This window comes from Eubalaena glacialis, chromosome 16 (genome assembly GCF_028564815.1).
Source record: "Eubalaena glacialis isolate mEubGla1 chromosome 16, mEubGla1.1.hap2.+ XY, whole genome shotgun sequence".
Taxonomy (NCBI): Eukaryota; Metazoa; Chordata; class Mammalia; order Artiodactyla; family Balaenidae; genus Eubalaena; species Eubalaena glacialis.
The window spans coordinates 9,628,225-9,655,268 of NC_083731.1; the positions used below are offsets into that span (position 1 = coordinate 9,628,225).

At 37.6% G+C, this 27,044-nt stretch overlaps 1 protein-coding gene across 2 annotated transcripts in view; it reads right to left on the bottom strand.

Moving 5' to 3' along the window:
* The window catches only part of ITGBL1 (integrin subunit beta like 1), a 203,357-nt gene that overhangs the window by 70,780 nt on the left and 105,533 nt on the right, over positions 1-27,044 (bottom strand). For both annotated transcript variants that reach the window (XM_061170947.1, XM_061170946.1), the window contains one exon: positions 18,796-18,942. In XM_061170947.1, the coding sequence (XP_061026930.1) occupies positions 18,796-18,942 (147 nt within the window). The remainder of the gene's footprint in view (positions 1-18,795; positions 18,943-27,044) is intronic.

A 27,044-nucleotide genomic window follows, 5' to 3' on the forward strand; every position in this document is an offset into this window, starting at 1 on the left:
CTTTGGGGATAATCCACCAAAGTTTCCACTTCCTGATTTCAATTATCCCCTCAAACCTGAATTTGTCATGACCAACAGTCTTATTCCCTTTTGACGAAGATAAAGGTCTGCTTTTTCCCCCCAGAGAAGTCGTAGAGAGTAAAAGAGTTTTGAAAAAGCTTTCTTTTCGTATTATCTTCGTATCAATGCGTTAAGACTCTGAAAATCTCCAGTCTCCAAAGTCTTGTGAAGAGATGGACAAGAGCATTTTAAAGGTGGAATAAAGGCTCTAGAGTGTGGGAACACTTTTCAATGAGTATGCAAAGCTCGTTTTAGGCTTAGCATCAATCTGGGCTGGATCAACTTCCTTATCTCTTCTTAAGTGAGGGGAAAAAATAGAAGGGCTCTAACTCTGAATTTCCATCACCTAAAATCTAGCTTTTTATGGACTGTGAAACCAAGACTCAAGGTCATGATTATATTTTGCTGGAAGATCTTGATGTCTGTAAGGGGTTCAGGAGCGAACTGCCATCCTGCATGACAAATAAACAAAAACAGAAATACTGAGGCTTCAGGCTATACACTCCCAGATTTTTTAAAAATGTATTTGGAAGCTGATAAGTGAGAAACAGTTCCAATACCACGCACGCCCAGGGAGTGGAAAGATTCCTGGGCTGAAAGCATCTGCTTGTATAGAACTATCTAAACAGATACTTTCCCGTTAATAGTTCAGAAGAATATTTATGATATTAACATCATGAAACAGCTGTCAGGCCACAAAGATGTCAACAGTCCCTTGGGAAGCATCATCAACAGTTACAGGTGGCCTTCATCTTTTATAGTGATATAAAGAAGGGCTGAAGCCACAGCAAATGTTCCGCATTTGCAAATGATTTGCTTATTATTCTTTTGGAGAGGAAAGCATAGAAAGTCAATGACAGGACGAAGAAACCCACTATTCCCTACTTTGGGTACAAGCCCCAAATATGTAGGGGTCCCTTCTACAGTGCTGGGGAGGACCCTAGTAATAGGTGACATATATTTTTGAAAATTTCCAAAAAATAAGACATTTTACCTGAATTGATTAAGACCACGCTTTCTTTCTATTCCAACTTCCACTCAGCCACACTTCCCCTCGTGTCAGGTGGCACTTTGGGGATTCAGCCAGACCGAAGTTGAATCAAGGATACAGCGACTTTGGGATTAGTGGGGTAGAGTCATTTCCATGGCTTTTCAGGTTGTAGGAATGGCTTCTAGGAATACTAGGATTAGTATTGGGTCATGACAATGTAAGGCCAGAGATCAAGTCATAACAGTGATGCACTCCATAATGCCCAGCCCACATTTGGCAACTTCCACATTAGGGAAGTTGAGAAGAAACAAGTTTTGATGTATATAGAGCCATTTACAGACGATGCATAAAGTTATAATTCTATCATATTCCGGACTTTGTAATGTTTGTGGTATTTGCTTTAAAAAAGAAGTATGTTGATTTCCCTTTTCATCCTAAATAAAAATTCACCTTAACTAATTTTGTTCTTGTAATTTTGAATTCATTTTATTAAAAAAGACTCCCAAAATGTAGGCCTTATAAAACTTGGATCTACTTACTTTGGATAATGATGTACGCCCAGAATTACAATATAGAAACAGGAAAAAAATTCAGACCATAATATTAAAATCGTATAATTGTGTTCATGGGCCATTTAAGTAGAATAATGGATTAAATGATGAAATAAAGATGAATATTATGCTTGGCCAAAAGATCTTACTTAATACAGTATATAGCCATTAAAAACAATATATCCAGACTATATTACAACATGGAATAAACTGTAAAATCTCATATAATTGCAAAAAGAAGGATATAAAGTTGTGTTTAAAAACTAGCTTCCATTATTTTAAAATGACGCAAGAGGAAAGTCAATGAGGAAATTATACTTTAGCTAAGCTTTTTATGTTTATGCTGGTAGATGAAATACTAGCAGTAAAAGAAATACCTTTTTAACATTAGTTTTTTTCAGATTGTCTGTAAGAAGTCTAAAAAATTCACGGGAATACATAATTCACTCAGAAAAAAATTCTGATTTATATTCTAGTAACTAGGCCAAAGAATATTTCCATAGATCACTTTACTATCTAGATCACTAGTGATCCATAGATCACTGTTTTCTATCACTGCTATAACAAAATACCACAAACTTTGTGGCTAAAAGCAACACAAAATGTATAACCTTATAGTTCTGGAGATCATAAGTCTAAATGGATTTCACTAGACTAAAATAAAGGTGTCAACAGAATTGTGTCCTTCTGGCTCTAAAGGCAAATATTCCCTTGTATTTGCAAATTTCTGGAGGCCAACCACATTCCTTGGCTCTTGGTCCCATCCCTCCAACTTCAAAGTCAGCAACAGAAGGTTAAGTTCCCATGTCACATCCCTCTGATTATGACTCCTCTTCTGTCTCCTCTTCCCCTTGTAAGAACCCTTGTGATTACACTGGGCCAATGCAGATAATCCACTATAATCTCCTGATTAGCAATCTTAATTCCATGTGCAACTTTTTCCCCTTTCCCACATAATCTAACATAATCACAGGTTCTAGGGATCAGGACATGAATGCCTCTGGGGGAACATTACTCTGCCTACCACAATCATTAATGAATTGCCTAATCATGGCGTTTTGTCCTTAGGTTATGAATCTGAAAAATATGCTATATATCATCCTTGCTACACCAAGGCTCTACATGTAATCTACACCAAGAAGGCTCTACATGTAATCAAAGATTCTCAAGACCAATACCAACCTGAAATGCAGTTGTAGCCAGTAAACATTGTTTTGTTGGCTCAGAAGGGCTCTTTGAAGTCTTAAAATCTTACATCTCACCGCCCCAGCACTGCCCCCAAGTTGAACCAAATTTAATACTCCATCAACCCCTTCTTTGGAAATATGAACTGGCTCAAAATTGATCATGGTTCCAAGCTAAGGTAATCCACCAGTTATTTTTGTTTCTCCCTTGAACTGCCAAGGCAAAGTCTCTTATTTTCCTCGGTCAGGGCACAGTAAAAATACAACCCTAGGTGATGCTAAAACCCATGACCCTCCTGCAGGGAGAAAAATTCATCTGCAGTAGGCAAGATTAAGACCAAAATTCTGACAGAAGCAGAAATGTGTGTGCTGGGGGCAGTTGAGTGTGGACATGTGCCTACACACACACACGTGTGTGTGTGTGTGTGTGTGTGTGTGTGAGGGAGAGAGAAAAGAGAGAAGGAGAGGGAAATCCCTTTTCCACTCCTCCTAAAGGTCATCTTTACCCCTGTCTTTCTCGGTTAGGTAAGCACATAACTCATTTGTTTGTTTCTGGTTGAACTGGGATTCTGCCATTTGCATCCAAATGACTCAATTAAAATAGATGTTGTATAATACTGTTATATCCTCAGCACTGTAATTAATGACAAGGGAATTAAAAACATAATCAAGAAAGCTAGACTTCTTTCAGGACATAAAAACCAAACAACTCTTAATATGTCCACAACTGGGGATCTCTCTTAAATGTGATCTGGCAGCAGTAATGCTCCAGCTTTTTGTTACTGAGAGTCTCTGATCTACAGTAAGCATCAACCATGGTCTCGTGAACGCTTTCCAATGTATTGCCTACATTGAACAGATAATAGTCAATATTCTCATTATGCATCATTTCTCTCAGTGAAGCCAGTTTATACATAGAAATAAAGCCCTTGGATTCAACCAGAATCTAGAAGCAACATCAAAGTTAAAATAACAGCTACCCAAATTATTCCATTAAAGTAAATATTAGGGAGATCCTCCTTGTCATTTTATATTGTCAATGTAATCAATTGCATCGAATAAAGAAATGAATACAAGAATGGATATATGACGAACAAACAGTTACAAGCCCAGGAGGTAGCGCCTGGATCATTCAAGATTAATAATCACAGAAGTTACTGCTGCTCCAAGACCTAGTTTTCTATCTACTCTACTGTTTCTTCAGGTTGCGTGCTCTGTCACACTGCTTGAAATTTTCTTTGATAATTTATCCCTATCCCTCATATTTCTAAGACTCATACGGATATTAACTAGCCAAAGTTAAAACAGTAATAATATGACTGAATGTTGATTAGAAAGAAGTTTATAGACTGGCTAAATCTTAGTTTGGAGCCATGGAGGTATTGCAAAACACCAATTGTATTTCTGTATTATATTTTTATATATGTTAATAAAATTCCGAATAGAACTTGATTAGCATACAAATTAAATTTCCTTCTGTTCTTGTTCCTATACTCCTGTTATTTCTAGAATGGCAGGTTATATTCTTAGAGCATTCAGGACAGCAATATTTATTAATCAGAATGGACACCTGTCATGAGTAGAGACTAAAACCCAGAGCATTATAGAAGAAATGTCATTCTGTTCTGAGGGAAAAACAGGAACTTAATTTTTATTCTCTGCTTGAAATTGCATCTGTGTTTCCAATTATCCTAATAAGAAACTTCAGTGACAAATTCTCATGACTTAGAATAAAATGGTTTTGGGTTTGGTCCATCTTTTCGTTCCAAACTTGAATCTTGTGAACACATTTTTTCTTAAAAAGCCAAGACAACCTACCAAATGGGAGAAAATATCAATATTTGCAAATGATATGACCGATAAGGGGTTAATACCCCACATATATAAACAGCTCATACAACTCAACATCAAAAAACAAACAAACCGATTAAAAAATGGACAGAAAACCTGAGTAGACATTTTTCCAAAGAGGAAATGCAGATGGCCAACAGGCAGAGGAAAAGATGCACCTCGTTAATCATCAGAGAAATACAAATTAAAACCACAATGAGATATCACCTCACACCTGGCAGAATGGCTATCATCAAAAAGACCACAAATAACAAATGTTAGCAAAGATGCTAAGAAAAGGGAACCCTCGTACACTTTTGGTGGGAATGTCAATTTGTACAGCCACTATGGAAAACAGTATGGAGGTTTCTCAAAAAATTAAAAATAGAGCTACCATATGATCCAGCAATTCTACTCCTGGGTATTTATCCCCCCCCGCAAAAAAACTAAAACACTAATTCAAAAAGATACATGCACCCCAATGTTCATAGCAGCATTATTTACAATTGCCAAAATATGGAAGCAACCTAAGAGTCCGTCAACAGATCAGTGGATAAAGAAGATGTGGGGGGTGTATGTGTATATATACACACACACACCCATATATATGCACACACACACCCATATGTATGCACACACACCCATATATATGCACACACACCCATATGTATGCACAAACACACCCATATGTATGCACACACACACACCCATATATATGCACACACACACCCATATGTATGCACACACACCCATATGTATGCACACACACACACCCATATATATGCACACACAGACTCATATATATACACACACACCCATATATATGCACACACACACCCATATGTAGGCACACACACAACCATATATAGGCATACACACACACCCATATATATGCACACACACACACCCATATGTATACACACACACACCCATATATATACACACACACACCCATATATATGCACACACACACCCCCATATATATGCACACACCCATATATATACACACACACACCCATATGTACACACACACACCCCCATATGTATGCACACACACACCCATATGTATGCACACACACCCATATATATGCACACACACACCCATATGTATACACACACACACATATGTATGCACACACACACCCATATATATACACACATACACCCATATACTTGCACACACACACATATATACACATACATACAACAGAACACTATTTAGCCGTAAAATAAAAAGTGAAATTTTGCCATTTGCAACAACAGGGATGGACTTGGAGAGTACTATGCTAAGTGAAACACGTTAGACAGAGAAAGACAAATACTATATGTTGTTTATATGTGGAATCTAAAAAATAAAACTAGTGAATATAACAAAAAAGAAACAGACTCACAGATATAGAGAACAAACTAGTGGTTACCAGTGGGGAGAGGGAAGGGAGGAGGGGCAAGACAGGAGTGGGGGATTAAGAGGTACAAACTACTATCTATAAAATAAATAAGCTACAAGGATATATGGTACAACATAGGGAATATAGCCAGTATTTTATAATAACTATAAATGGAATATAACCTTTAAAATTGTAAATCACTGTTGTACCCCCAAAACTTACATAATATTGTACATCGACTATACCTCAATAAATAAGAAAAGAAGCCACATCATAAGTTATGAATACAACTAGATATCACAGAGTATTTCTATATTTGATTACTATTTGGATAATTTACTAATTTAACTATTAAACTATACAATGTCTAGTTAAGGCACATCTACCTCAAACTACGTTCCTTAATAATCTACTGTAACATCTCTTTAAAAGTGTTTTGGTTTTATGCAATGGTTTCTAAATCAATTCCACCTTTTGTTGATATCATGCAACCCTTTTATCAACAGAATCTGGTAAAAGAAGCCACAGACCCTCTCTTTATAAAAATATAAAAGGTATGTATAATATATTTGTGCTATTATAAGAGGTGCTTATTGCCCTGGCACCCGACCATAAACCTCCAGAGTTGTGTGCATTTCAGGTTAAGAATCCTTGGGTATAGAATTCCAAGAATCCCTCATTACAATACAAATATTCTGGTTGAAAAAACACATCACAGATTAGTTCTCAGAAAACAATTGGTGAAGCTTGAAAGCAGGTCTAGGCCTCTGGACAATTGAGGACCATGGAAGGATATTTTTGTGAAATGAGGTTTACCCCCCACATTCATACCCAAATGCTTCGTAATTTCACTGGATCTATTTAAAAATACAGATTCTCACTCCCACCTCAGATATACAAAAACTGGGATGGAGCAATTCCCTGAACAAATATACCATCTTCTTTCATATTTCTGTGCCTCCTGATGGGACTTTCTGTTTTGAAAATTCTTTATCCCTTTCTCCAAGAGCATACCTTCCCCGTGCCCACCCACTGCCTCATTGCTTTCCCATCTATTCAATGGAGCATCAGGCAAAGACACCACAGGACAGTAATTTTTCTGCAACTCTTAAGCACTCCCTGAAGCCCTGTTTGCTCTGTGAGAAGTAGGGCAAAAGCAAAAGTGTCCGTCCTTCTGCTGCAGGACTATGCCCATTACACAACTCTGCAGAGAGGGATTCTAAATGTGGCTGCACAGCAGAATCACCAGTGAGCTCTTAAAATCCCTGACGCCCAGGCCATCTCACAGACAAATTAAATCAGGTAAGAGCTCACACTGGTACTTTAAAAATACTTCTTCAACAAATTCTAAGTCTCCTCTCTGGATTCTTTTTTTTTTAATTTAATTTTATGGCCACACCCCAAGGCATGTGGGATCTCAGTTCCCAGACCAGGGATCGAACCTTCGCCCCCGCCCCCTGCATTGGAAGCGTGGAGTCTTAACCACTGGACCACCAGGGAAGTCCCTCCTCTCTGGATTCTTAAAGAACAAAGCCCACCCACCTTTGATCTCTTCCAGAAAACCTTCATTACTTGAGTCTGAAATTTGGTATAAACCTTTTTTTTTTTCCTGTTTTCCGGCCATCTTACCTCAGTTCGCATTTGATCCCTTTTCAGTACTCAGATCTGGCCAAGCAGGACTCCTCAGAGAGGGTCACTGGCAACCTTATCTGGAGCTGGCCCCATACCCCGCCTTGGCCAAATTATCTTGATTTCCTTCTCCTAGCACTATCCAAAATTATTTGTTTTCTTGTTTAACTTCTCTGACCAAACTTACCACAAGCTCTCTGAGAGCCCTGACTTTGGCTGCCTTATTTATTATTCTATCCTAAGCTCCTAGACTGGTTCTAGGCACATAGTAGGATCCCAATAAATATATGTTGACTGTATGAATGAATTAATGAATGAATGAGTGAAGGAATATTGATCTTGTTTTCTCTCTTAAATTCTATGGCCTTGAGTTCAGCTGCTATGTCGTCTGCTTAAACCCTTGCAATCCCTCACAACTGCATGTTGGTTTTAAAGTTAACAAAACAATTTCCTATGTGCCATCTTAATCGCCCCTCACAACATTTTAGAGGAAACAGCCGTTATAATAATACTGTTTTTAGAGATAACAACTGAGGGTCCATAAAGCTAAAATACAACTTCCCAGGGCCACACAAACAATAAATGGGGTGAGCACATCTGCCCCGAGAGGCTTTCATAGGCCATATGGTCATCTCTTGAATTCCTGCCCCCGCGGAGGCACACGCCCTGGGGATTGGAAAGTGACTGACTGGATGAGGCTATAGATGCTCAAAGGAAGCACAAGGTTGGCAGCATCGTGTGCACCTCTCGACCCAAACAGGAAGGAGATGCCTGTCGAGAGTTTTCCCAGGGACCATACAAGTGAAGGATGGGAGTGACATTTGGGAACAGGGTTGAACAATGTCAGCGTGTTCCAGCCCTGTCACACCTCTGTGCAGCCACAAGACTTCAGGCCTCCTACCCCATCCAGGATCTCATCTACTAATAATCCTTCTGGGCTTCTCTCTTTATGTCGCAGAATCATCCAGAATAGTGCCTTTAGAGTCAAGCATGCATTATACCTCTTGGGTTTTGCTACTGTCTCTTTATAATTACAGTAAACTACACTCAGGCGTATAAGTTCTGTGATCGTCTCACTGTTGTGACTATAATTTAATAGTAACATTAATGATATGCACACTTCCAGCAAGTTAATCAAGTGAAGCTGTGTGAGACACCTTTCTAGTCACCATATACTCTATATCTGCTGGCGATCTTTTTTTTACATTTCTTTTAAGCTCCTTCAGTTAACTATTGTGCAACACAGGGCTTAGGAAAAAATCCAGAGAAAGAAATCCTGGCAAATGATTTAATGTCCTTATAAAGAACTTTACATATGACCGCAAATATTTTCTGTTTCATCCTTGGGACTGTTCAAACCTTAAATGGCTCATGACTGTACTATGCCAGACCATTTGGTAGTATTTACAAGCATCCACATGGCATGGATATTTTGAGCAGCAAAGAGGCCAAAATTATTTAGAAACTTAAATAAGAAGCCAAAGAATCCTGTCTTTCCTCCTTTATCCAAATGAAAGGCATCACATGAGAAATAAATATTTATGAAGAACCAAAATTTCATCCATCTTAACTGTTACACTGCAAATGAAAGGATTCCATAACTGAAGAATATATTAGTTTGTACCCAAAACAGTCACTTGGTAGAAAGCACACTCTAGAAAACAGCTTGGCTAGTCACCTGATTCTCCTGAAGAGTAGTCAGCTATCTAGTTAGCTATGCAAAACCAGAGACAAAGTCTGTCAAGAAGGTGAGTCATAAATGAAACACATGGGGCCCGTGAGAGCATACAGAATCTACGGATCCAAGTGAGTCAGAACACAGAGTCAAGTTCACTTGCTGCAGAGAGAAGTGAAGGAGAGGAAAAGTAGCCTGAAGAAGCTAAGTTCAAAGTCACCATTAAGGTAGGCTGTGACTTGCTGGATCATACACCTGGTTAGTGGCAGAGCCCAGACTCAGTCTAGGGTTTCTCAGCCCAAACCAATAACCCACTATCTTGCCTCACTACGACACAATGTCCTTTTGCCATTTAAAACATGCAGGTATGTGTACACATACCCGTTACAGATAATGTGACCCTCAAAATACCAATCCAACTGCTAAACTGCTGTCATTTTACTTTGCTAATATGAATGACTCAATAAAACAGCCACTTTAGAATTGTGTTTGTCTTCTCCTATTCCCTCAGTAGATAAGTAAACATGATTGGGGGTATAGGAAAGAGGAAGAAAAGCACAGGAGAGGATGTTAGCGTACTTGCCTTGTGTATGGGAAGGTTGGATCTTGGTCACTTTAGTTACATTAAACTTGGTATTTTAGCGATGATGCACTGGAGTAGGCACTAAGCAAGGTTAACCTGGCATTTCTATGACATCATTGCAGTATATTTAAAATCTGTACTTACAATGTATGTCCTTCTTACTAACATCAACCTCCTATGACAATTATGAGAACAAGAGGTCTGCAAAGAAGTTTTTTTCTGTCTCAAACCCATCAAAACATGGAGAGAGGGTAATGGGGGATGGGAGAAATGGCATTTGCCCCCAGGCTGCTTCCCACCACTGTCTGATTCTTCATATATCATCAAAAGTGAGTTTGTCTCCTGTCCCTTGAAAAAGTTATTCCCTTGTTAACTCAGTGTTTCTCTCCATGGTGTTCCCTCTAGCGGGAATGTTCTTTTTTCTAAACCAGTATCTGTCTAATGCTACTTATAGGTAAACTCAGTTTTAGCTTCACTCACTTCATGAAGCCCTATATGCCCCCAAATTTATTTAGAAAATAATATCTTCTTCCCCTGACCCTCAAGACACTCAACCTGTTCTTTGTCACTTTTATCACAAATGCTTAGCATGGGAATCAGCAAACTCCTTCTGTAAAGGGCCAGATAGTAAACATTTTAGGCCCTGTGTACCATACACCTCTGTGGCAACTCTGCCATGATAGCAAAAAAGCAGCCATATGTAAACAAATGAGCATAGCTGTGTTCCAATAAAATTTTATTTACAAAAACAAAATGTGGGCCTCCTGGTCCTAGTTTCCTGATCCCCAGCTTAGCATAGAGATACTTGGTAGGGTGATCAATAAATATTAGATTTATTAAATTCGATGAGCAACATCACTAATGAAAATACGATGCATAAGATGTCAGTGTGCTCTAGGGTGATTATACATTGAACATACTAATTTTTATTGAATATAATATTTGCATATATATTCATCATGCAAATATAACACAATGGCCAGCCTTATAAATTTTTAATGGCATCTTATGTATCCAAGAAAGGAATCATAGAGTTCTGATCATCTACATGACCCTAAAGCCTAGACAAAATAATGAACTTCTGCCTCATTGATTTTCTACTAAAAAGAAAGTCCGTAGAATGTGCAGTTCTGCGAAGATTACGGCTGATAGCAGAAGAGATTGCTTTTTTCCCACTAAAAATATCTGGTTTGCTTATTTATATTGAATAAAATCAATTAAATAACCACTAGAGCCCCACATTACATCCTTCACTGTGTGCTTAATGTTTTAATAGAAATAAATATATAATTAAAGTAACAAAATTGTCATAGTTGTCACACGTTTCATTTTAAGGTCCCTTAAAGAAATCGGGGTTGAATTCATGTCTAATATTCTATTTTCATTTCAAATAGATTTTGACAATATTAACTGCAGCCTTTCCTAGGAAGTTTTCTTAGCCAAAAAATTTCACCAGTTTTCAATTTACCACATAAAAAATATGCAAAATGTAATAAAAATTGTCCTTTTATTTGGATCGATTCCTATCTTTGACACAAAGTGTTCTGTTGCCATAGATAAAGCATTTAGGCAAGATCGCTGACTGGAACACGAAAAAAAATATTCACTCTGTCTTGGGAGTGATACAGTTTTCTGGACTATGGATTAGAAAATATTCAGGTTAAAAAAAAAAAGAAAAGAAAATACTCAGGTTATCGAAGAAAACACTATGTTTATTATTTTCCATTGAATTATTTTCCACCGTCTTTTTAAAAGATAGACAAAATTATTAAATTCAGCTTCTGAATTTCCTTTGTGCTCTGCTGAATATAAAAATAGCAAGAAGAAAGGCAAGATGAAATAAAGAAGGGGAAATAAGGAACAGAGATAATTATTTACCCACTGGAAAGGGGAGTGCCTACATAACCGTCTTGCATGAGATCTTTTCTTGGCTTGTTTCCATTATTTTTAGCAGTTTCCTTCAATGTACACAAATTATGCCTTTAGTAAATGCTGCTTCTTCATATGACTGAGAGGTTAAATACTGGATTGAATCAGGACCATCCAGACAAACACCAGTTCTGGGCACCTGCACCTTTGGCTTCCTCATGAAGGTAGAAAATGCCCCACCAACACACAGAAGTCCCAACACATCATGAGGACATAAAGGATGCTAGAGGCCCCATATTTAGTTCTCCCACTTGATCCCAATCTTTTTGTCTCTGTACTATCTTCAATAAAGTCATAAGAAAGAGTATTTACATTCCTGAGGTTTTGTGAAGTGTGGATTGCATATACAGTTTAAAGACATTCTAATAAGTATTTTCTGAGTGCAAAGGAAGCAAATAACAAACAGGCTTTTCTCTTCCTAGATACCATCTTTCTATTGTGGGTTATTCCATGATAATAGAGCACATAAAAGCCATAACAGAGAGCACTGTAAGTTTAAGATGTGCTCAGAGATCCACAGAAGACTCCCTGGGATCCACAGACTGATTCCTCATCATTTAATGTCTATACAAAATATAGACTTTTGCTTCTGACATGATTTCCCAATTCACTGATATTATCCCCATTCTGTGCATCACTGAAAGCAGGATGATTCTTTCTGGATAAGGAAGAGTAAAGAAGTTAATTTTACAGGGTCATTTCTTCATCTTCTTTGGATGTGATCCTTAACAACTACGTTAGAAAGGTCATAATTCAGTGTATGACTATTCCAGGGTTCTCAAGCACTGACAGATGGGGTGGATCAATCAATCTGAACGCCTGGAAGAGAGGAAATCTGAATCCCACTCTCCTTCTCGAAGGACTACTGGAAGAACACAGCGGGTTCCCTTGCCTCTTGAAAACTCTACACATTTCCCACTTCAGTTAACTTACAATAAGATATCTAATTAGGCCACTGGGGATTTTAAAAATATAATCAAAATCACACTAGGTGGTGTTGTACTTAATCTAAAATGTTTGGAGCTCTATCCTCTTAAATTTTTCAGGGGACTTCCCTGGTGGTGCAGTGGTTAAGAATCCGCCTGCCAACGCAGGGGACACGGGTTTGAGCCCTGGTCTGGGAAGATCTCACATGCTGCGGAGCAACTAAGCCCCGTGAGCCACAACTACTGAAGCCCGCGCACCTAGAGCCTGTGCTCCGCAACAAGCCACTGCAATGAGAAGCCCGCGCACCGCAACGAAGAGTAGCTCCCACTCGCCGCAACTAGAGAAAGCCCGCACGCAGCAACAAAGACTCAACACAGCCAAAAATTTTAAAAATTAATTAATTAACAAAATATTTTTCAGTCCACAAAACCACACAAAAAAAGTTAAAATTGTTTAACTATAGGCACTCTGTGGTATAGCAGATCTCTAGACCTTATTCATCGTGTATAATTGACACTTATACCCATTGAATAACAACTTCCCCATTTCCTCCTTTCCCCATCCCTGGCCACCACCACTCTATTTTCTGTTTCTATAGGTTTGACTATGTTAGATCTCTCTTGTGTTAAGCATTCTTACACACATGCGCACACACACACATACATACACACAAAAGCAAAGGGAAACAAGGACATTTTTGGAGGTAATGGATATGCTTATCACCCTAATTGTGGTGATGGCATCACAGGTGTATACACATGTCCAAATTCATCAGATTGTATACATTAAATATGTGCAGTTTTTGTATCTCAATTATACCTCAATAAAGCTGATAAAAATTTTTTAAAAAATCAAAAGACTCTCCTCCCAAAAAATTTTTAAAAAAATTTTAGAGGACTTCCAATTAAAAAAAAAAATTATGTTCCAAATAATAATTGTATCTCTGTATACATGAATAAGAAAAATGATTTAGTTGCCCAAAAAAATCACACATAGGTTAAAAAAATACATGCATCATAGAAAACTTCTCTGATTAATAAAAGCAAAAGAATTTAAAGGTGTGCTTTGCCACTAAAAAGGAGAGATAAATTACGGCTTAAATGAAAAATCTCCAGATGGTGAGAATTTGGCATGCTATCATTCTTTGAAAGTACGTTCCTAGGTGAGGAATTGAACCAACTTGCTTACTTAATTAATTAAAGCATACTAATTGATAAAAATGAGGACATGGTTCCTATTTTCTGGAAGCTACAATATTAAATAATTAGCTTCAATTTGTCATTCTTCCACTCCACACCTCCCCTTGTGGCGGTGTATGGGTATGTGTGCTGAAGGACCAAAACATAGGCAATACCTCTTAGAACAAGTCTGATGAAAGAAAACCAAAGGGCACAGAGGACAGACAACAAAAACACACGGGAGTGCAATAACAAACAAAAAGATGACTTTGACATAAGGACAAATTATGATCAAAGAAGGCAAATACTGCAAACACAAGCTTCTGAATATTAATGCCTGCGATAAATCATTTGTTTTGATGATTATAGAAGTCAATAAAAGGAGTTTGATAAAGTAAAAGTTTACAACACGAAGAGCAAAATACACCAAGAAAAGCGAACTAATTATTTATAATTGTCACTATTGGTGGGCAAAGGGAACCCCTCTTCCACTCCTGGTAGGAGGGTATACTGGAACAATTTTTCTAGAGACTATAAATTGTTTGGGCAATTTTTTTATTAAAAAGTTTTAATATATTTTTATTCATTTAGATCTATGCAATCTACATCTAAGAATTAATACTTAGGATTTATGCAAATATTCCACTTCAAGAATGTAAATTATAACATTTATAACTTGAATAAAATAAGAGACAATTTAGATGTCTAATAAAAGAGGGTTGATTAAATTCTTTTGCTACAACCATATTATGGAATACTATGCAGCCATATCAATAATTTTGCAGAAGAATATTTATAACAAGGAAATATATTCATGACAAGTTGTTCAGAAAATTGACATGTTAAAAGAACACGTTAACAAACTGTGGCATGTTAGTAAATTACCTAAGATGACAGCTCTGGCATCAGAGGGCCTGTATTAAAAGTTTCTATTAAAAGTTGCACCTCTGGCACCTACTATGTAAGATGGCAAACTGTTCAAATTTCCAATTTCTTCTTTTGTAAAAAAGAAGAATTATATTTCTTCCTATCTCATTGTGTTTGGGGAATATTAAAAAAGATAATGCATTCAGTGCTCTTAGCATTTAACTTGTCGAATAAGTGCACATAAATGCTGTTGATAGAATTGTATAAAAACATCATTTATAAAATATACAGATATTTATGTTGATTTAGATATTGATACTGATACGATATACATATATAGTTATAAACCTCAACTTTTTTATGCTTATCTCTTTGGATTGAGTGTGATTTTTGTTGCATTTGCTTGTTTGTTTGCTTTGCTCTAGCTGTGTTCCCTAATTTTATATGCAGAAGAGAGTATGAGTCAGGAGTTCTGCAGCCACAACAAACAACCCCAATATCTCAGCTGCTTAAAACAACAAAGGTTTATTTCTCACTCGTGTGACAGAACCTCGGTGGGTCAGCAGAGGTTTCTGCTGATCATCCTCATTCAGAGACCCAGGCTAATGGATCTGCCACCATCTCAAACTTCAAATCCCCTTGCCAGGGAAAAAGAGAGAATGGAAAATCTCTCACTGCCTCAACTTCTGCTCCAAAGTGACACATTTTGCTCACATTTTCTGGCCAAAGCTAGACACATACTCAGGAGAACCTCAATAATAATAAAAATGCATTTTGAATCAAGAAGAGTTTAAAACTAATGTGTAGACTATCATAAGCCACTTTAAATTTTTGAGCAGAACATTGATAGGAGAATTGAGAAAGCTGTGCCCCACCTTCCAACCCCAGGAGCAGGATGAATCACTGTACATCAATATTGTCTTTATGAGAGTCATCTAACTAAATCTAAATGAAGGAACAGAAATCAAGGAATCACAGGAATTAATAGAGAATTTAAAAGATCCTCTAAATGATTCCCCTACCTTTAAGACATAATGATCACACTTAGTCATCAGCAGCACAAGAAAGTAATCTAATTTAATGCTACCAGGAGAATTGTTTTTTTTCCTTGGCCCCAGCTAGCGAGCTGCTGAGGCTCTCCGGCTGGAGAACCGATGAGCCTTGTAATTGCTTTCCTCACTCATGTAACCACAGCTGCAGTTGTCATTCATAAATCGCAAAACTAATCCTTTGAAAGTTTTCATATTGGCCATTTGCTTTAAGACCTCCAGTGCCCAGGAGTTTGCAGATGTCGCCCTATGAAAAAGGAAGTCTCTGACCACTGGTCCGAGCATTGGACTGCCTGTCATAAATCCTTGGTCTTCAGTCTCAAAATTCTTGTATTTTGTTACAGTTCCCTGGAAAATCACTTTACTCATCAATACTTCCGTTTCCCTGTGAGGAAACTAGAGAAGCTTATATTTATCTGGAAAGTGCTTCAAAAGGCTTGAATGAATTACAAAAAAATAAAAAATACAATTCTATACATATCCACACCTTTTTAATAAGATAAACTTTAAATATAAGCTATTGCTTAAAAATGGTAGCTAAATAACTTAATGAATCTCTAGAAAGGTAGGAGACAAATATGTGTCTGTCAGAGTTTATTAAACATTGATATATAAAGTCCACAAATAATTCTCTTGCACTAGCATTATATAAAAAAATTTCAAGACAAATGAGAAACCACTGGCAAATATATACATACACATATATGTGTGTGTATATATATATTACTTAAAGTCATTTTCTATGTTTGAGATATATTTTATATGCTTTTAAAATTTTTCCATTGTATAATTTATTTTTATTTATTTTTTTAAATAAATGTATTTATTTATATATTTTTGGCTGCGTTGGGTGTTCGTTGCTGCACGCAGGCTTTCTCTAGTTGCAGCGAGCAGGGGCTACTCTTCGTTGCGGTGCGTGGACTTCTCATTGCAGTGGCTTCTCTTGTTGCGGAACACAGGTTCTAGGCACGTGGGCTTCAGTAGTTGCAGCATGCGGGCTCTGTAGTTGTGGCTCGTGGGCTCTAGAGTGCAGGCTCAGTAGTTGTGGCGCACGGGCTTAGTTGCTCCGCAGCATGTGGGATCTTCCTGGACCAGGGCTTGAACCCGTGTCCCCTGCATTGGCAGGTGGATTCTTAACCACTGCGCCACCAGGGAAGTCCTATAATTTGTTATTTTTAGCAATAAATAATACCAGTAGTCCGAGGAATACTGATTTTTAGTCTTTGTTATTTTAAGAGCATAATAGGCTTACTCAAGCACTATAATCACAATATTTTATTAACACTGGTAGAACATTGCTTCCAGCCTGGGAGTATTAATGAAAGATGGGGCAATTCAGAAATGCTTCTGAAATTAAAAATTCCTTCTACCCATATCCTACCCTCCTCCTTATAATCATGAAGGATGACTATCAGAGTATGAGAAAATACTATTTTACAAATAATCTTGGAGACTTTGGGAGTTTTCTGCACCCCCCCCAAAAAAAAGCTGTAAGTAATGAAAAAGACATGTGATAACAAATAATGGTGAGGATGTGGAGAAATTGGAACCTTCATACACTTCTGGAGGGAATGTAAAATGGTGTAGTCACTTTAAAGATAGTTTTGTGGTACCTCAAAAAGTTAAACATAGAGTTACCATATGACCCAGCAATTCCCCTCATGGGTAGATAACCAAGAGAAATCAAAAGCACATGTCCACACAAAAACTTGTACATAAATATGCACAGAACATTATTTACGATGGCCAAAAAGTAGAAACAACCCAAATGTTTATTAACAGATGAGTGGATGAACAAATGTGGTATATCCATACAAATGAATATTACTCAGCCATAAAATGAATGAAGTACTGACACATGTTACAACATTGAAAACATTAAGCTAAGTGAAAAAAAAACAGGAGCGAAAAGAAAACATATTTCATATTTATATGTGAAATATCCAGATTAGGCAAATCCACAGAGACAGGAAGTAGATTAATGGTTTCTAGGGGCTGAGCGGAGAGGATAACGGGGAGTGCCCAGGAAGGGTACAGAGTTTCTTTCTGTGATGACAAAAATGTTTAGGAATGAGGCAGTGGTGATGGTTGGGTAATTCTGTGAATATACTAAAAAAACCCCACTAAGTTGTATACTTTAAAAGAGTGAATTTTATGACATTTGAATTATATCTCAATTAAAAAATTCATTTTTCAAAAAATAATTACCCTGCAACACAAAATTAAATTTCTGATCTAACATTCAGATAAAGGAAATCTTTCTCCTTTTCCTCTTTCATGAATGAAATTTGTAATAACTTCAATTACCAGTTCCTCTGAAAGCAAATTTCACATTAACTTTGCCATTTTCATGTGAGAGTAGAAATTGTATTTCTTATTTTGATAAATCAAAAAGAATGAAACCAGCTTTCCCCTAGATGAATTCTTCCTTCTCCTCCAATTTGTACTGATCTGATACCAAGAGCACACCTGAGGCTACATGCCATCTAAGACAAGAAAAGCTTATTCCAAGCTATCTGTCTATACAATACTTTTTCAAAAGCCAACAGTACAAATCAATAGGATGTTATTAAGTTTCTAATTGTCATTGGACAATTAGATGATCTTATTGAGAAAGCTCTGAGCAAATATCCAAACTGTTTTTTCTTTTTTAATGTAGCATTGAACTGAATAGAAACTGAACAGACCTCAGAGCTAAAGTAGACTGATGGGTGTGTGTGTGTGTGTGTGTGTGTGTGTGTGTGTGTGTGTGTGAGAGACAGAGAGGGAGAAAGAATGAGATTATATTTCTCCATGTACTTTCACTCATGGGTATTGGAGTCATTATTAGTTCTGAAAAGACTAACCTTTCCTCATTCAGGAATCTCAGCTACCTTTTAAATGAGATACATGTGAACTGAATTCATTTGACTCACAGGAGGCGATGGGTCGCAAGGCCTGAGACCCTCACTTACCCCTTCCAGAGCAAGGCAGAGCAGAGCTTCCCTGGCATTTCTTGATGCTCTCCTCAGCTGACAGCGGGCAGGAACGTGTGTGCTCGCACTTTTTTCCATACCAGCCTACTTTGCAGTCACATCTTCCACAGTTACACTGCCCATGACCTTCACAATGGGAGTAATAATATATATATGTTATTGTATTTATGAGCCATATATATATATATATGTGTACACATGTATATGAGAAAAATATACCAAAGTCAGAATTAACTTTCATTTCAACAGTGAATGTCACAAATGAGTCACGATCTCAATTAAGCACAATATAAAACATTAAGGCAAAAGCCCATTTTTCTCAATGTTCTTAAATACCTGATCTAGGTATATTGATTGATTACGGGGAAAGAAAAGCAACAACTCCAGATCAGATAAACAGGTTCATAGGGCTATCAACTTGAATCTTTCAAAATCTAAGTGCATGAGACTGAATTAGTCTGCTGGGGCCTAAAAGGAGGATTTGATGGATTGGGCAATTAATTCACGTGGAGGAGAGCCATAGGAAATGGAAAACAATTTGTTTCTGAAACAGGGTCTTTGTTTCTGGAGTCCCTCACACTTTATTTTCATTATCTTTTTACTACACACTACATGCTTAGCCTATAGACCTTTAGCTTAAAACCAGTAACCTGTGTGGAGTTCGCAACCCTTGAAGACTAATTTCCTATACACAAAAGAGGTCAGGAAAGATATTAAATTTACGTGGGCACAGAGCCTGTAAAGAACTGTGATAAGTACTGATATGGTATAGCATAAAATAGACCAGGTTATCAATCAAATAAGTAGGTTCAAATCCTGACCCTGCTCCTTACAGAGTAGGGCTGGTCAAATGACAACCTCGTTGAGGTTTAGTTCTTCATTTTAAATCGGATTATCTATCCATATTTATCAGGAAGTACATAATATATCTTAAAATGCTACATAAAAGTAAGCAATTTTTATTTTTATTCACTTGAGCCCACATATACAACCAAGTAGGAATAGAAAGGAAAAGAAAGCACGATCTGAGCTTTTCCTAACTCCTAATAACCATTCAGATACTCATTATTACAGATGCAATGTAAAGTAGATTTCTATAATTTCTCCAAAAATGCATGAAGAATTTTAAAGGAAGTGGAATTACACTTTCTTTAAGTAAATCGAATATAATGCTAATGAATAACAATCCCTGCTATTTTGTATTTGGCATCTGATATTAACATATATCACACAATATGGAAACTGGTATGGACCAGTCTTCAGGGAAGACTGGTCTGTTTTATCAGTATTCCATGAGGTCTGTGGTCAGATGTCCATCTTTTGAGTTTGAAGTATTGGACAATCCACCTATCAGGAAGCTTTTCACTATCTATAAACCTGGTTCTTCATGGAACAAATCATAAAATCATAGGTCAAAGTAGGATGAGCTATTAAGGATCACAGCGTCCACATCTCTCATTTAACACTAAATTCAATTCAATGCACATTTATTGAGCACCTACTATGTAACAAAGTCTATACAACAAATTGCTGTTAATACTAATACTTTGCCTTAGAGCTCATCATTTTAAAGGAAAAAAATTTTGATTGCTAATAAATACATATTACGTGACTATGATCATTTAGACCTTCAAATATAAGAATTTTTATTACAATAGTTTAACTTACTAGCAATTATGTCTCAGAGATTGTTGGGTTCCATGGCTTCTTGCCATTTATCCTGGCTTAAGACGTTCCTACCCATCTTCCCAATCCTCGTGTATTGGGTTGGCCAAAAAGTTCGTTTGGGTTTTCCCTTAACGTCTTACAGAAAAACCCAAATGAACTTTTTGGCCAACCCAATAATTTAGAGCAAAATTTGCAAACAGAGCTATGTTGCAAATGCATAGATAAATAACAGTTTTAAACACAAAATCTTTAACGTTTAAAGTACAATCAATTTTGCTGTTTTATGGGAGCCAGTGGCTTTGAAATTCTTGGAGACAAGAGGTTTCATTTCAAGGGCAGTTAGATCTGCCATGAGGATGCTGGACAAAGTACAAAACATGCTGCCATTTGTGGAAGACAAGTTGACACTTCAACAATAAAACTGAAAAACAGAGTTAGATTGAAAGGGGAAAAAAGCTTCATTCTTGAAACTTTAAAATAGCTGTGAAAGTTAGAACAAAACATCCAGTAGGTGAGGATGCCAGGAAATCTGTAACTACCCAAGAGGATGCCACCTGCTGCTGCAGGTGCCTGGAATTCACAGGCAGTGAAGGTCCTGAAGGTCCTGATCCCTTGGCACGTGGAATAAAGTAGGAACCTGTGAGGAGGGAGACGGGGACTGAAGGGAGAACGTTCTCAAGTTCTGCAGTCGGTTTAAGAGCAGCCATTACCTTCTATCTGAGATTCATTCACATGTCAACATTAAAAAAAAACTGTGGTGGCATAAAACAAATCCGTGAAGACGGTCAGAAGCTATCAATAGAGATTTTTAGAATTAAAATCTGGTCCAGTTAATATCAAAAGAAGTCAGATTAATTGTGGGTGCAAAACAAATTTTGCAAAATGTACAGATGCGCTAGCTAGAAGAAATCTCTGCAAGTCTTTCCCCTTTCTGCCCTCATATTCAGTCTGTTTTCTTTTTGTTCTATTTTCCTCATTCAGCCTTTAATCTCTGTGCTTTTTCCCCCTCATGTTATGCAGCTTCACTTTTCTATCCCTTTGCTATTTCTGTGCACTTCTACAAACTCCAGGGGGAAATGTGGCCTGTAAGGTCTTCACCTCTACTCCCTGTGCATTTAATGCAGCATCAGGAACATTCTCAAGGATTACTCCTATAAGTGTCCGCGTCACCTCCAGGCATCACCAACTCCAAATAAAGTTGGGAAGACGATATAAAGTGTGTCCTCACTTTCACCATGTGCGTGATGATCCCTAAGCGTCCGTGCTTCTGCCTCAGCCTTGTACCCGAGCCCCTGCTTCATTTGATCAAAAGACGCTCTCAAAAACAGCTGCAGTCAATTGTGTACACACTGGAAAGAACTGATGAGATCGTGTCATTGCTGTGTTTGGCTTGGGATAAAAGGTTTGGCCTTTGAATAGGAAAGTATCAAAGTGGGAGAACATCGCCTAGTTCAGGAAGGCCACTGCTCCTCCTCAAATCATCCACTTATGTGTCTTCTACACTTTGCCTTTAGAAGCCAACATCCACTGAACAAGTTCAAGCTGAGGAAAGAAGGGTTATGAAAATACGGATGACTTAAAGCAAACCATCCATAATGAAATTGCTGAGAGTCAGTGAATATATGGCAACCAGGTTAAATGATGAAATAGTGGCATATAGAGTGTTTTTGAAGGTTTCATTGTTTTAGGAAAGTAGGAATACCTAAATCAAATGCCCCAATGAAGATCACAGAAGAAGTAAATGTAAAAGTAACAGAGAAAAGGTTTAAATAACTAGTCTAGCATGATGAAAACTAGTATCGACAGTGGTACTGCCTAATCTAAATGTTGATCAGAGATTAATTTGACAAGTTAAAACATAAACATAACTTTACTTTCACAGTAACAAAAATTAAATATGTTCTACATCTTTTAATAACTCAAAGTCACACGTTGTCAAAAATATGTTATGGATCCCACTGTAGATGAAACTGTACTTTTTCTATAAAATCCTTCATGGTATTTTATCAGTGGAGTTACGAAAATCAGTTAGAAATGCAATGTATTGATACCAGATTCTGAAGCAGGTATTTAGCCTTTCAGAAAAGGCAGGAAATCAAAAATTGAAACTGCAATTTCTTTTCTGAGGTCACAAGTTTCTCAATTCCAGCATAAAAGTTATGCCAAAGAGAGAGAGAGAAGGAATCATTTTATAGCGATAAAATGAAGATGAAAATGCTTGGTTTTGATTTATAGAGTTTAGAAATGATAATATCTATTTAGCATGAAAATCCTTTAGACTGCCATAACATACTATATCAAGGTCTTTCCTAAACAAGTAGGGAAAAAAAGCATAAGTGAAGAAATTAGGAGGCCTGTGTCTTCCATCTAAATGTGTCACTAAGGTGGATGGACCTAGAGTCTGTCATACAGAGTGAAGTAAGTCAGAAAGAGAAAAACAAATACCGTATCCTAACACATATATATGGAATCTAAAAAAAAAGGTTATGAAGAACCTAGGGGCAGGACAGGAATAAAGACGCAGACGTAGAGAATGGACTTGAGGACACGGAGGGGGGAAGGGAAAGCTGGGACGAAGTGAGAGAGTAGCATGGACTTATATACACTACCAAATGTAAAACAGATAGCTAGTGGGAAGCAGCCGCATAGCACAGGGAGATCAGCTCGGTGCTTTGTGACCACCTAGAGGGGTGGGATAGGGAGGGTGGGAGGGAGACGCAAGAGGGAGGAGATATGGGGATATACGTATATGTATAGCTGATTCATTTTGTTATAAAGCAGAAACTAACACAGCATTGTAAAGCAATTATACGCCAATAAAGATGTTAAAAATTAAATAAATAAATAAATAAATGTGTCACTAGTTCATCTGTCTGGCCTTCATCTCACTTTATCTTGAAAATGAGAGAACTAGAAGTGAATTTTACCACACTGATCTGAAATGTCATGCATCAATGCTAGTTTGTCAAATCTAGGTGTGTATATGTACACATATATTTGGCCTGCAGGAGTTAATTTCATTGATTCTAACAAGGATTCCTTTACACTCTGTAGGCAGAGGATCGACAAAATAGAGATGAAAGGTACAGAATGTTATTGTTTATCCCTGATAGCAAATATGCGGAACATACATTAGAGAATTGCTTTCAAAAGACCTATGAGCATTCTTTGAAAACACACACACACACACACACACACACACACACACACACACACACACATCCATGACACTGGAAGAAGAACATGGTGTCTAGTTTTGGTATGTAAATGGGATCACAGGCTGAACTGTATCACAAGGGCAGGAATTTGGCAGCAAGAGACACATCAAGTGGCATCACGGCCATGCTGAGCTTTAAAGGCTCTCAGGACATTATAGGAGAGTGTGCTGACACCAAAACTTATTTTTTTCTTTGTAATCATTGAGCTCTTTTGCGTTAAGTTATCTAGCCTCAGAAACGTCAATCCAGGACAAATGTAGTTCCATCCATTCCAGAACACTCTTCTTCCATAGAGGATATTTCTTGCCTTAAAAATGATCAAGAAATGCTCATGAACTGGAATCTGATATTTACAAGTAGCTTCTTACAAAGTAATATGAAGACCATCAAGAGAAAAAAGTTGGGGGGGATAAGTTAGATCTAACCAGTACTTGATATTTTTGTTAAAATCCATTTGATATATTATTTTCCCTTTCAAGACAATGCAAACTGAATATACGTAATCATTTCCTTCAGTTTCTTCCCTTAATGATATGGTAATCCACAAAGACAAATTTCCCCACGTAATATGGTTCTATCAAATGATTCCACTTTCCAAACCAAGGGAACTCTAAGCCAGGACTAACTTTGTATTTTCATCATTTTGATAGGCAGGAACAAGCTGAAAAAGTGGAAAGTCACACTGCAGCATATTTTTCCTATTAAGGGATTTAGGGAAATAGACCAGAGTGATAAACAGCCATTAGGAATAAAGAAGTTATTTCCTAATCAGAAAGTCAATTCAGGGGAGCAGCTCATAGAATCGAAGTAACAGAGCAGTTGGTACACTTCAGGATGGCTGGTCATGCCCCTGCCATTTTAGTCACACTCAAAATTTGTCAATAGTATCATCTTTGAGCCGTGTGTGTGTGTGTGTGTTTATTTTTGTGGGTATATGAGTCATGTTTGTGTATGGATGAATTCATGTGTCAGTGAACAACATTTAGGAGTGAAAGAAAAAATGAATACAACTGATTTATTTGGAAGCAGGGAACATGTTTCAAAATTTGTATCCCATCCCCTATACCCATGATGCCTTAGGCACAAAATATTTACATTTAAGTGCATTTTTGAATAGATGAATGGATACAGTGGGAATGAATGAATAAAATGAGAAGGTCAATTAAACAAGACAACTATAATCCAGTGGGAGATCTCCCTTGGACTTAAATAAGCTCAACACTCTCAGGAGGGCAAGAATGGGAGCTAAAAATAAAGCTGCATTTCATCTGAGCCTTATTACACTCCAGCCTGGCATAAATCACTAGACAATATCCACGTACTTGGGGTACTTCCGTCTTATATCACTAAGGTATTAACACACTCAGTAATCAACTGTATGGCTCCCTTCCTGTGGTGCAACTTCGACAGGCAATTAGGAAAACTGCGAAGACTAATAATTCACTAAGCATCATATATGGAATTCTACAGATATAGTGGGAATGAAGAAATACTCCAGAGATTGATGCCTGCCCCAGATCAGAATAATGTTCAGAGAAGCGTAGTTTCATAAGAATTTTGAGCATCCAGAGGACAGCTCTTCCTTACCAAAATAAAGTAAAATTGAAGAATTTTATTTGCATCACTCGGAGATTAAATTACATGAGTACTTAGGCTCATGTAATGTGTTTTCAGATGACACTTAAGGGCAGTGTGAACTTTGTCAAGTTGCTTAATTTCTTTGAACATTTCCTCTTCTGTTAAAATGTGGATAAGAAAAAAAAAATGTGGATAATCAGGTCTCCTTCTCTGAGTTAGGGCGAACATAAAATGGAATGAGGTGTGTGAACGAACTTGATGGGTATCTAACAGAGCAGGATCTCTGTCAATGTGTTTCTTCTTTCCTAAATTTCTCATTTTAAGTCTGGGAGACAGGCTGTGGAGAACTGTCCACATTTAATTCACTTCAACAAATAAATAAAAAAATCATAATCACAGCCTGATGTTTTATTGCTCAAATCACAGCCTATTACCCCATCACCTCTTCCCACCCGTACCTGTCTACACCCAGGGCATAGAGACCACGTACAAATTCTCTCCTAAACTCTTCCCATGAGAAACTCCACCAACCACGCAACCATAACTGCCCGATCACTTAACTTTCTCTATAATCTTCTAGCATAGGGAAGAATGGAAAATGTGAGAAAGAAGAAAATAGGGAGCAGGAAGGAGGGATGGATCAGATGAAGTGGAAAATTTCAGATTCCAAGGAGACCTCCTCAATGGCTTTCACCTGCCCCACCTATGGTAGTAACTCTAAGCCTAAATAACGTGCATCAGGAATTGTGAGCTTATAAAAGGATCCACGTGTCAGCCTAAGTGTCAATGCCCATCTTCACCCCACGGCCCTACTCCTCACGGTGAGATGGACTAGCTCACATGACCCTGAATTATCACTATGATGTAGTCATTTTGAATTTTCCAACCCCACTCCAAAATCAGGATCATGGGTTTAACAAGAAAGAGTGTTCCCTATGTTTAAAAAAAAAGCATCCTATCAGAAAATCACAAAGTTATGATTTTTATATGTAGTCTGATGGTCTCTTTATTTTCCTATTTTAATTTATGTGAATTCATGTTTTATCACACAATCTTAAAATGACAATCTTAAATGGTGTTCCCTGAGCCCCGGTATAGTTTTTTCCTGACAACTCAGTGTTTATGACTCTATAAATTCTCATGTTCAGCCCTGATCCTTCAGAGTCGCAGATTCAACAGGCTGAACAAAATGATCGGCTTTGGTTTGCCATTGGTCCTCTATGCCTGATATGTCTAGAAACGAATTTGACAACGTTCTTCTATATTTTCCATTTCAGTAAATGGCACCAACATTTACCTAGACAACCAGACTAGAAACCTGGTGACTATAGCACTCCACTGCCTAAAACCATCGCTAGCATTGCCTTTAGAACAGAGTCTAGTTCAGCAGCAAGGTAAAAAGTCCTTCAGTCCTTATTTCTTGCTAGCTTTACCCTTCGTTACTTGTACATTCTGGTAATAACCAAATTGATTCTAGGCCCCTGCACAGATCTTATGCCTCTTTCCCCTCTGCCTGGGATGCCCATCTCATCCCTCTTGACCCATAAGCCTACCCTTTAGGGCAGAACTGTACGTGCACAGTGACCCAAAAGCATCATGCGATGCATGTCATACATCACCACCTCTGTGAAGAGCCTCACCCTCCTAATTAAAATGTCAAACAAGCCCATGCCTCGAAATTCTCATCCCCCTTCTCTGCTCATTTTAGTCTATAGCACAATGGCCATGAAAATATATAGCACTGACCTACTATACATTTTGTTT